This window comes from Caretta caretta, chromosome 2 (assembly GCF_965140235.1).
Source record: "Caretta caretta isolate rCarCar2 chromosome 2, rCarCar1.hap1, whole genome shotgun sequence".
Taxonomy (NCBI): Eukaryota; Metazoa; Chordata; order Testudines; family Cheloniidae; genus Caretta; species Caretta caretta.
The window spans coordinates 69,442,732-69,455,564 of record NC_134207.1 but is presented as its reverse complement, the minus strand read 5'-3'; the positions used below and the strand labels follow the sequence as shown (position 1 = coordinate 69,455,564).

The window sequence follows — 12,833 nt, the reverse complement described above, 5'->3', positions numbered from 1 at the left end:
CCCTCTGTATTTTATCCCTCCAGCGTATCTACCACTCCTCCCAGTTTAGTGTCATCCGCAAACTTGCTGAGGGTGCAATCCACACCATCCTCCAGATCATTAATGAAGATATTGAACAAAACTGGCCCCAGGACCGACCCTTGGGGCACTCCGCTAGATACCGGCTGCCAACTAGACATGGAGCCATTGATCACTACCCGTTGAGCCCGACAATCTAGCCAACTTTCTACCCATCTTGTAATGCATCCATCCAGCCCATACTTCTTTAACTTGCTGACAAGAATACTGTGGGAGACCGTGTCAAAAGCTTTGCTAAAGTCAAGGAATAACATGTCCACTGCTTTCCCTTCATCCACAGAACCAGTTATCTCATCATAGAAGGCAATTAGATTAGTTAGGGATGACTTTCCCTTGGTGAATCCATGCTGACTCTTCCTGATCACTTTCCTCTCCTCTAAGTGTTTCAGAATTGATTCCTTGAGAACCTGCTCCATGATTTTTCCAGGGACTGAGGTGAGGCTGACTGGCCTGTAGTTCCCAGGATGATCCTCCTCCCCTTTTAAAAGATTGGCACTACATTAGCCTTTTTCGAGTCTTCCGGGACTTCCCCCGATTGCCATGAGTTTTCAAAGATAATGGCCAATGGCTCTGCAATCACATCTGCCAATTCCTGTAGCATCTTGTAGTACTGTGTACTACTCTGTATATGCCAAACAGTCAATTAAAGTCACACATTAAAAGTCCACACTAAACTGATTTTATTAGAGCGCAAGTATAATACAGTAATAGTGACAATCTGCTGAGATATATGGTAGCTTAACTGGCTACAGACATTGCATTATTTGCTGACATGGGAATCTAGTGGATTCATTGTATTCCGTATAGGTGCTGAATAAATTATTAAACTAGATATCTTTAGAAAGAAGTGAATTTACATAAATCTAAGGTGGTAACCATATGCTGGACAATTGAGAATTGAAATCAGTGTAGGCTTACAAGAGTGACTAGAAATTAAAAGCAGGGCCATACATATCTGTCTAAGGTTGTAGAGTAAGTGTACATTATTTGAGAAACATTTTATGTGATCCTGTCATTAAAGACTGTATTGTAATGCATATGCACGAGTGGGGGGTAAGGTTGATCTTAAGTGTGGCAGTCATAACCTTGTCATTCCTTGACTTTAAGGGCTATATAATTGAGCACTTAAGTCTCTTCATACACATAATTTAAGGCAGTAATACACACTATTTTCAGAGATTTTATGCACAGGGTTGTCTGTAGAACCAAAAGCTCTTCTTATACTCATCCTTCGATTAAGAGGTTGAAGGCATAGCTACTGTGTATTTTTATTTGTCAATATAAATGCTTCCACTTCATTCCTGGACTGGAATGGGTGGTGTTAAGCAGCAGATTTTACCACTGGAATTTTGCATCCCGTTTTCATGAACGTTTCTATAAGGATTTTTCTAGCAATACGATTAAATTTTGGCTGTTTTATTTAGAAAGTGAAAATATAGTTAACAAAATATATCACCGCTAAAAATGACCGTTAAAGAAACCAGTCATGCCAAATAGCGACCTTCGCTTGTACAACCCCCTTGATGTCAGACGAGTTACAAGTGGAACAGAAAAGAAGTGTCCTTCCTTTCCCAATTCCCCATGCCGAATTCAGAGCTCTTATGCCATAGTTATCTCTAGGTGCTGCTTGTTTAACTGATTATCACATCGTTATGTAGCCGAACTGTTAATTTTAGAGAGATACGATTAATCAGATGTAACTTAACCAAGCCACTGTGCATGCTGTCACCTTTGAGTGCGAGGCAATTACAGCAACATGAGGCTGTTGCACTGAAAATAATAGGATAACGAACAGCCAAGTGTTTTAAGAGGCCGGGCTGTAGCTCAGTCGCATGGCTAAGTCAGCAAGGCCTCTTTTGGAGGTGAGCCGTGCTTAGTGGCAGGGGAAGGGCTGAACTGGCTAGAGTGCCAAGGGAGAGCGATTGCTGGCGCGGGAAAACATTGAGGGGAGCCCGGCCCAGGCTTTAGATCGCTAGAAAGTGCGCGCTCGGGGGCTGACTGACTAGGCAAAGGAGCGATTTCTATTTCAACCCATGCTTGTGCTCCCCCCTAGCCTAGCTGGGGGTGCTTCGGTCGTAAGATGGAAAGGACAGCCGTGGGGCCACCTGCGCTGTTCTAGGCGAAAGGCACAGCGGTAAAGTTAACACTTCACGCAGCTCTGGAACCAGCTTCATTTTCGCAGCGGAATCTCGGCTCGGAGACGACGGGGGGAGGCGAACTCTCTCCCGCCTTGGCCGCCTGAATGACATTAAGCCCCCGCTGGCTCTGGGGGGCAGGATAGAGGGGGGTCTCCGCACCTCCCCCGCGGCGCCGCTGCCAACCGGTGAATCTCAGTATAGCTGAAGAAGGGCACCGCTCGCTCTTACACGTACCAAAGTTAACGGAGGTAAAACATTTTCTGCGGGGGGGCGGGGACGTATAATTTCGTTGTGCTTTCAAACCATTTACGCGGGCCCAGCGGGAGCGGCCGTGGCTGTCTGCTCTGAGCGCTGGCCGGCGGAGAGTGTTTGCTAAGAAGTACTCGGTCATGCCGGGCTGGGCCGTGCCTTGGGGAGGACGCTGCTCGCTTCTTCCAGCATCGGTTTCTCTTGTGTCCTGGTTATTCCTGCTACACCAGCCCCATCCTCCTGATTCCAGCGCAGCTCCCCCTGAGACCAACCTTCCTTCCCCCTCTCACCCGCTGCGGGGAAACGCTCGCCAGCCGCCCTCGCTAGGGGCCCAAGTGACACAGCAGCACCCAAGGGGGCAGCCTGGCCAGGGCGCTCAGCGCGGTAGCAGCAAGCGGACAGGTAGCTGCACACACACCGCTTCCCTCACCCTCCCGCCTCATTCCTGCTGCCATGAGCCCCTGCTGTCCGAGCGCAGTGCGCCCCCTCCAGGCGGCGGCGCCCTGCGCGCCCCCTTCTCCAGCCCCGCAGCTCCCGCTCTCCCGGCTTCCCCTTCTGGCTGCTCCCACAGGGACACCCCTCACCCTGCGCTGCAGCGCCTTTGGGCTGAAAGCCCACGCACGCTCTCCCCCACCTTTCCTCTCCAGTGCTGCTCCTATCACCCCTTCCCTCCCGTGCCCTAACCCCCACCGCCTCCGTCCCAACCCCTGTCCGCCCCAGTGATCCCCCATCCACCCCGTGCCCGAACCCCCCCGTCCTCCGTCCCAACCCCTGCCCGCCCCAGTGATCCCCCATCCACCCCGTGCCCGAACCCCCCCCGTCCTCCGTCCCAACCCCTGCCCGCCCCAGTGATCCCCCATCCACCCCGTGCCCGAACCCCCCCCGTCCTCCGTCCCAACCCCTGCCCGCCCCAGTGATCCCCCATCCACCCCGTGCCCTAACCTCCCCTCCTCCACCCAACCCCTGCCCGCCCCAGTGATCCCCCATCCACCCCGTGCCCTAACCTCCCCTCCTCCACCCAACCCCTGCCCGCCCCAGTGATCCCCCATCCACCCCGTGCCCGAACCCCCCCCGCCTCCATCCCAACCCCTGCCCTCCCCAGTGATCCCCCATCCACCCCGTGCCCGAACCCCCCCCCCGCCTCCATCCCAACCCCTGCCCTCCCCAGTGATCCCCCATCCACCCCGTGCCCGAACCCCCCCCGCCTCCATCCCAACCCCTGCCCTCCCCAGTGATCCCCCATCCACCCCGTGCCCGAACCCCCCCGTCCTCCGTCCCACCCCCTGCCCGCCCCAGTGATCCCCCATCCACCCCGTGCCCTAACCTCCCCTCCTCCACCCAACCCCTGCCCTCCCCAGTGATCCCCCATCCACCCCGTGCCCGAACCCCCCCGTCCTCCGTCCCACCCCCTGCCCGCCCCAGTGATCCCCCATCCACGCCGTGCCCTAACCTCCCCTCCTCCACCCAACCCCTGCCCTCCCCAGTGATCCCCCATCCACCCCGTGCCCGAACCCCCCCCCCGCCTCCATCCCAACCCCTGCCCGCCCCAGTGATCCCGTATCCACCCCGTGGCCCCTGAGCTGCCCCTCCCCAGCGCAGTTCCTGGCCGCGCCCTGGCCCCGCACCCAGGGACAGGCAGGTAGCTGCTCCCTTCCGCTCCCCCGCCCCCGTTCGCTCCCTACCTCCCGCGGCGCTGGGTGCCCCGCCCCCTCCCCACCCGCGCGCCGCGGCTGGTGCTGGGGGCGGCAGCGAGGAGGAAGGGATGAGGTCATCCTCTTTCCCGGCGTCAGTCAGCTGGGTGGCGGCGGCGGCGGCGGCGGCGGGCGGAGGGATGCGCCGGTCCGGGGAGCGGTCCCCCGGCTGCTGCCGGCTCGGGCGGAGCGCGCGGGTGGCGGGGCGCGGGGGCTGAGCGTGGCTCCCCACAGGCAGGCGGCGCTCCAGGCGCGGCGGGCCCGGGAGGAGCCGGCGGCCCATAGCCGGGCCGGGGAGCGGAGCGGCGGCGGCGGCGGGGGAGGAGCAGGGGGAGGCGCGGGATAAAGGCGCGCTCTCCCCGGCGGCGGGGCGGAGGCATCATGGCCGCGAAGTCGGACGGGCGGCTGAAGATGAAGAAGGGCGGCGAGGTGGCGTTCACGCCGCTGCAGAACTCGGACCACTCGGGCTCGGTGCAGGCGCTGGCCCCGGGGCTGCCCTCGGGCGCGGGGCCGGGCGGCGGCGGCGGCGGCGACGAGGCACCGGGGGGCGGCTGCTGCAGCGGCAGCGGCGGGGACGGCGGCTCCAGCTGCTGCGGCGGGGGAAGAGGCGGCGGCTCCCGGGGCTCGGGCGGGGGCTCGTCGGCGCTGTGCCTGCGGCTGGGCCGGGAGCAGCGGCGCTACTCGCTGTGGGACTGCCTGTGGATCCTGGCCGCCTTGGCCGTGTACTTCGCCGACGTGGGCACCGACGTCTGGCTGGCGGTCGATTACTACGTGCGGGGCCAGCGCTGGTGGTTCGGGCTGACCCTCTTCTTCGTGCTGCTCGGCTCCCTCTCCGTGCAGGTGTTCAGCTTCCGCTGGTTCGTGCACGACTTCAGCACCGAGGACAGCGCCGCCGCCGCCGCCGGCCACTGCCCGACCGCCGAGAGCAAACTGTTGGTGAGCAGCGGCTCGGCGGCCGGGGACATGGACGCCCCTCGCCCCTGCACGCCGCAGAGGCAGGCGTCCAACGCCAGCAAAAGCAACGCCACCACGGCCACCACCAGCAGCAGCAGCAGCAGCACCAGCGGCGGCAGGGCCGGCAAGAGCAGGTCCGCCTCCTGCGCCTTCTGCATCTGGCTCCTGCAGTCCCTCATCCACATCCTGCAGCTCGGGCAGATTTGGAGGTACAGCCTCTTTACCCTGCTTACACCCCCACCTACCTGCCACAGCTTCCCCGGGCTCTCCTGGGGGCTCGGCCCCTACCCGTCCGGTGATGATGTTGGGAGGCTGGGGAGGGGCTCCTCTTGTGTGTATTTAATTGAGCGAAAACTTGCATTGCTATTAAGCTTTCCCCCTTTCTTTTCCGGAAGTAGGTGACCCTGTAAATAATGTAGTTTGGGTGTATGCAGTTCTCTATAGTGTGAATGCGTGAGCGTGCACGCACTGGATTAAAATGTTCTCCAAACTAGGTAGCTCCTACGTGTGTGAGGAAACATGGATAACTCCCTTCCATTGCCACCGCTGGCGATACTACCTGTTTCCGAGTGGCTGGGTAGGCAGGCAATGAATAGGTTGCACACCCCTGCTCGCACACTATTTTTGATTTGATTGGTATTAAATATGCAGTGTGACAATCCTGCTAAAAGTATTGGTAACCTGCCTCCGTTGCAATGCGTTCAGGTGGTTTGGATGGCTGTATCCTTGTGCATGGCTCTAGAGGAGGTAGGATGACCAGATAGCAAATGTGACAAATCAGGTTGGGGGATAATAAGGTCCTGGGGTGGAGGGGATAGGGTCCTACATAAGACAAAGCCCCTAATATCTGGATGGTCCCGATAATATCAGGATGGCTGGTTACCAAAAGAGGAGGATTTATGTAAAAGTCCCTTTAAAAGGGAGGCAGTGGTAAGGATTATTAACCTTCCCAAGTTTTAATGCTAGTGGGCATTTAAACTGGTTGTTTAGTTGTCTTCTGATTTGCTACACATGGGAAACAGTTTCATTACATCCAGATTACATCAAATTGCAATCTAAAACATGATACATCTCCAGATTTATATTATCCCAAAGTCTGGAAAACCTTAACTTTCTCAGTGAAGTTTAAAAAAACTAGTGTTTTGAGAAAAATATACCATATTCATATTATCTAGAATTCTCTTCATATATGCACAGTATTAATGTGATTAGAGAACTTCAGAGAGAGTAAAGATTGTAGCTAGAAAAGGGATGCACTGCCTAGGGATGTATAGTCCTGTTGTTATAACATCTATTTATATAACATCTAGTTCTCAAATTATGTTTTCCATTTATCATACAGTTTGTATGGTGAAGAAATATTTCAGACAACAAACTTTTAAATAGTTTTGTTTTGTGGAAAGGCCATGTTACAATAGTCTATAGCAGATATGATACTTGATTGAAAGGACACTTACACTGACTATCATAATTAGTATTAATGTTTTTGGAAAAAACTATGCCATAGTAACTGTATAGTTTCAAATAGTGCGATGCTATTAAGTACCATGTAGCTTATGTGTTCTAATAGATGCTGTCTTTTCTTCATCCCCGAAAGATGTTTTTTAAGAATATAATTTTAGTTCAAGAATAGGTTTTAAATTGAGGCATAGTCATTTGCAAGTGAATTTTACCAGTGTTTTAAGCAACCTACTTTTGGGAAAGCATAATGTATGCAGTTACAATTTCCAAAATAAAATTATGGTATACAAAAACAATGTTTCAGCTATGCTGAATGTAGCAATCTACTGAAGCAACAGTTGAAAGTATTATTGAAGTTTCTTTTTTGACTGGTGGAAGGTACATTTTTAGAAGAGGTTTTTAATTAGCATATGTTGTAAAAGGATTTCCTATCATGGTCATATCATTTAGTAAGAATCATTTAAATATTTGTTTCATATTTGGACTCCCAGATTGCTTGTGTACTTCCCCCATGTGGGGCTGAACATCTTAGTGAGATGCATAATAATTAATATTTGGATCCAATCCTGCAACCACACAAGTACCTTTATGCACATGAGTAATGTCATTAAGTACAATAACACTATTCATGTGTGTAAAGTTGCTCATGTGTATTTGTTTGCAGATCAGTAAGCGTGATCTGATACCATGTAATTTTAATATACTCAGAACAAATTCCCTGCCCCACCTACCCCCAGAATGGTCAAAGTGGCAGGAGTGAAGCATTTCAGTTGTATGTGGGTGGTAGCAGTCTGTAAAGAGGCAAGACAAAGAGAGTCTGCATCACCCTGAGTGCCACAGAACAGATCTCCTTGACATCTCTCTGGATTGGAACATGCAGGGTAGGGGTAGGGTTTGTGACTTGAGCTGGATATGGTCCAACATTGCATGGCAGTGCAGGAAGCATGGTGAGTTGGGATTGAGGGTTCTTCAGCCCCTTGGCTATTCTTCTATAATAATTATATTCTTTGTGCATGAGATTTTGCTTCATGGATGAGTGCTTAGTAGTTTGCCCTTAAATTTGCTGACTATCCTTTGATTGTTGTTTTTCTTCATAAATTGTGTCCATTGTAATGCCATAAAACCAACATGAATATCCAACTCAGCAACCTTATTTATGTTTTAGCATGCCATGTTGTTTGATCAATTTGTTAGCTGTTAATTGGTAACTTAACTATTTCTCTTTATATTTTCATAAGTCTAGTTATTTTATAGCTGATAGCTTATAGTATTTTACATAGTTATTGTTTATAGTCCATTTGGCTAATTTGTTCCTTTCCTCCCCAATGTATTTTATGAAAGTCAGAGTCCTTATGGTCATCAACAGTGAATGATATGAGAGGAGAGGTGTGCTTGTACCATTCTCATAGATTCAAAGGCCCGAAGGGACCATTATGATTATCTGGCCTGATCTCCTGTGTAACACAGGCCATAGAACTTACTCAAAATAATTCTAGAGCATATCTTTTTAGAAAAACATCCAAACTTCATTTAAAAATGGTCAGTGATGGAGAATCCACTATGACCCTCAGTAAATTGTTCTCATGGTTAATTACTCTGTTAAAAATGTATGCCTTATTTCCAGTCTGAATTTGTCTTCAACTTTCAGCCATTGGATCGTGTTATACCTTTCTCTGCTAGATTGAAGTGCTAATGATTAAATATTTGTTCCTATGTATGTTCTTGAGTTCCTTGAGTCATCACTGTTATAGTGATTTCTAATCTCATCATGCTCACTGCTCTTCTCTGAACCCTCTCCAATTTATCACTATCCTTCTTGAATTGTGGGCATCAGAACTGGACATAGCATTCCAGCAGTGGTTGCACCAGTGCCAAATATAGAGGTAAAATAATCTCTCTATTTCCACTAAAGATTCCCCTGTTTATGCATCCCAGGATGACATTAGTTCTTTTGACCACAGCATCACATTGGGAGTTCATGTTCAGCTGATTATCCAGCAAGACCCCCAAGCTTTCTTTCAGAGTCACTGCTTCCCAGGATAGGGTCTCCCTTCCTGTAACTATTACCTACATCCTTTGTTTTCAGATATGTGTGTTTTCACTTAGCTTATTAAAACACACATTATTTGCTTGTGCTCATTTTACCAAGCAATCTTGATTGCTCTCAATCAGTAACCTGTCCTCTTCATTATTTACCACTCCCCCAATTTATGGCCATCTGCAAATTTTATCAGTGATGATTTTATTTTCTTTCAGGTCATTGATAAAGATGTAAAATATTGTAGGTCAAGAACTGGTCCCTAGGTAACCCCATTGGAGATAGACCTGCTCAATGATGATTCCCTGTTTTTACAGTTAGCCAATTTTTAATTCTTTAATGTGTGCCATAGTTTATATTCTAGTTTTTTAATCAACTTAAACATCTTACAGTCGTCTAAATATATTACGTCAACACTTCTCAGTGCAGTCGTGGGTCCAAAGGAAGTGTAAACTCTGGAAAATTGGTACTTCCTCTGGAAAACTAAGCACAATTCCAGTAGGAAATCCATGGAACTGAAACTCAGCACTCAGAATGCAGGCTGACATTTTTGTGAAATTTGGTTTGCATTCATTAGGAGTTCCTTCTTTGGCAGGCCACAGTGGTATACTGCACGTTGTCTGTGTGTCATATTAGTCCTACGTGCACATATGGTCTAAGGATTGAAGTCCCTGCTGTTGAAAACCTGTGCTACTTTCTTCTCTTTGCTTGGGGGTTCTTAGTTTTCAATTTTTACTTATTTTCCTTTGGCCCTGGTTAAATCTACCCCATCTACCTAGGTTCTTCTATTGTCCCATTACCATAATATCTGGGCAATTTCAATAATTAAAAATGGCAATTATATCTTGCTTTTTCCCTGTCAACAAGTAGACTTAGGTGTAGAGGTTGCTTTTTTGTTGTTTAGTTGGTTTGGGCCAGATATATAACTATGAATGTGAGGATATAAGAAGTGGGTTTTGTGCTTAGCTGTGAAAGCATGGAAGCTGTTGTTCATTCTCATTGCATCTGGCAGCGAGGTCCATCTCTTGTGAAGTTTCTGACTCCAGAGGTCATCAGCCATCCCTTATTTGCCATCTGATTTACTGCTGCAGTGGAACTTGGATATCAAGGAAGTGGTGGCCGTGTGGAGAGACAATCGCTCAAATAACTAGAAATGGTTCCATGAAGGGTGTTGAAGTGGACTCCGAATTCAACAGGGAGTTCATACTGAGAGTAACCAGTTGGGGTGATGTGTTCCTGGTGACCTCTATATTGCTGAGCAGTTGGCTTGCTGCTTTCTGAATTCTCTGGAACTATCTCAGAGCATGGAGCTTCAATCCTAAATATAGAGAATTGCAGTAGTTGTGTATGGACATTATGAAAGCCAGTTTTGAACCCAGTAGGTTTGGGTGCATATATGAGTAGCCCACCTTGATACATATTTTGATATGACTTCACTTCTCAATATCTTTGCATAAAGAAAATATTTTGGATCAAATTATTAATTTTGTTAAGATATTGAATTACTAGAAATTGGCCTTTCTGTATATTATGTTCAAGATTCATTCTTATTTACATACATTATTACATTTACATTCTTACAAATATAAGTGTGATTGCTAAAAACAATTGCATATTAATTGAAATGTGCTAATGGGAAATTGATGCGGGTTTTAATACTGTCTGGGGTGATGCTGTGAAATAGTGATTTAAAATGAACTTTTACTACAGCGTAACAAAACAAAAAAATATGGTGTGACTGCAGATGAGCCACAAATATCTTATGAATAAAAATTTAGGTTTCTTTCTTTTGTATTTTGTCACTAATTTCTACAAACCATTGTACTGAGGATTGAATTCTGCCATTTGGAAGAAAAAACGCTATCTGTGAAAAGATTTGGCGGATAACTGCAGACTGTCAGCCAGGACTGGTCCTCGGTTACAGTCCCACTGAAGTTAGTGTGGTTGGTTGAGTGTAACTGAGGGCAGATTTTTGGCTCTGTGTAGGCAGTTGAATTTATACTATAATCTGTTAATTGCTTTGAGTTTTTTAAAATTCTGCATGCAGACATAGCTGTGGATATGTTTTCTCATCCATGCCTCTGATACATTCTGATACCCATTGTGATGCTCTGCTCAAGGCACTCAGAACCATAATCTACTGTGTTACCTCTCTGCCTTAGCAAGAGAGAATTTTGCTGGAGTTTACACTATGAGACAGCTCCCTGCTGAACCAGTCTGTTAGTCTCACTAGCAGACTCCTCCAGACTCTGCCAGTCTAAACCTTGCCTTGCAGGTAACAACCAGTGAACAAGTTCCCTGGAGGTATCTCTGCTGTGTCCAGTCCCTCTGACTGGGCACTTGCAGAAATTAGGTTTGCTGCCTCCAAAGAGGCAGTGCACACGCCAGTCTGTTAGTTTAGCTGAGTTCCGGCCTAACCACACTCAGACGGTTTTGTAATAAACCAAGAATAAGTTTATTAATAGAAACATAGATTTAAGTGATACCAAGCAAGAATAAGGGATAAAAAATGGTTACAGAAAAGAATAACATGCTTGCTAGTGTCTAAAACTTAATTCTTGCAAGCTATGACTTTGCCTAATACAGTTTCTCACTTATATCAAGCTACCAGCATCTCCAGAATCAGAGAATGCTATCCCCTTCAGTCCCTAAGTGATGGAAAATTAGACTATGTCTACACTGCGCACCTTACAATGGCGCAACTATGCCGCTGCAGCCGCACCATTGTAAGGTGAGCAGCGTAGCCACTCTGTTGCTGGGAAAGAGCTCTCCTAGTGACAAAATAAACCACCTCCCAACGAGGGCAATAGTTTCATCGATGAAGCGCTGTCCACACTGGCATTTTTCATTGTTAACACTTTTGTTGTTCAGGGAGGTATTTTTTCACACACCTGAGTGACAAAAGTTTTTTAATAGTGAAAGTGCAGTGTAGACATGGCCTTAGGCTGTCTCTTTGTTTCCCTTATATTTCCCAAAGTTCATTGTCTTTGCCTCAAGAACCACAAAGACCTGCTGGGGGTTCAGGCCCGCTGGAGTGATCACCAAGCAGTTTCCTCCACTGCTTGTTACCTTGATTGCTTTGTTTACTTGATATGTAAATGTAATTTCATTGTCCCTGGCTTACAAAGCTCGACCCAGACAGGTAAATCCACATTCTTTTGTCTAAAGCAGGTTTGTCTATCGACTGCCTTAAAAACTTTTTTTAAGAACATATTTCCAGCACACATACATAACTCATTGTACACAACCTGTACATAATACATATTCATGGGCAGCATGTCACCAGTTTTTATGATGTCTTACAAGATATTGTTTGGCTAAATATTCTGACAACAGTGTGTTGAATGCACCCTTTGCCAGTTGACATAATGGGGCTGTTAGGGTCACACCCATGCATATGTGCATCTAGAAGTAATTCTGAAGCCCTGTCCTCCAAGTACATCTGCTGCTGGAGATAGACATTTGGCTACAGGTTTTGGGAAGCACAGGTAAAATGGGAGTGTAGCTAGCACTGCCTGCAGTGCTAGTAGTCTTAGAAAGGTCATGTATTTTCAGGGTAAGGGTGTGTCCATGGCCTTGTCAGCCCCACCTGCTGGCAGAGCACACTGGAAGAAGCACAGAGTGTCTCCCTTTTTTTTAATGGGTAGAGCAAGAGCCACCCTCAGCTTAAATCTCCTCACTGCCTCTTCTTTGTTCTCCTTCAGGCATCTCTGCCCAGGCAGTTCATGTCCTCCAAAGGACCAGATGTGTAACTTCTAAAACTCATTCCTCTTCCTTCTCCTTCCTAGTTCTTGTTGTGGAAAAGTTAAGCTGAAGTGATTTGGAAGTGACATTTGGTTCTGAAAGCAGTGGGATTTGTAATACTTCTGATCATCTATGGAAATGAGCTTGGTAAAGCTGGGTCAGTTGCCAAGGAAGTTTGGATGCCTTTCCTCATGAGTCTCACCCTCACAATTAGTTGACAGTTGCATGGTTTCTGAGGAGGAATGTAGCTGTCAGGGGAGATAATGGATGCTGTACATAAGGCTTATTCCTACAGTTCTTTCTTAAGTGCACCTGAGTAAAGGACGGCATGATTGGACCCTTGAGTTGGAATAGAGAAAAAGATAATAGAAGTTAACAAAAATAGCAACAGACATTATTTTGTTAATATATTTATTTCAACTTGAGTAATGAGTCTGCAAAATCAACATATCCATGGATAGTGTTTCAGGACAAAGGCCA

General features: G+C 47.8%; 1 protein-coding gene across 4 annotated transcripts in view; it reads left to right on the top strand.

Moving 5' to 3' along the window:
• Positions 1-4,465: 4,465 nt before the first annotated feature.
• The window catches only part of XKR4 (XK related 4), a 318,504-nt gene continuing 310,136 nt past the window's right edge, over positions 4,466-12,833 (top strand). For all 4 annotated transcript variants that reach the window (XR_007355313.2, XR_007355312.2, XR_012666981.1 and 1 more), the window contains exon 1: positions 4,466-5,319. Coding sequence is in view for 1 of the 4 variants with exons in the window: in XM_048840679.2 (XP_048696636.2) it covers positions 4,538-5,319 (782 nt within the window). In the remaining 3 variants the exon portion in view is untranslated. The remainder of the gene's footprint in view (positions 5,320-12,833) is intronic.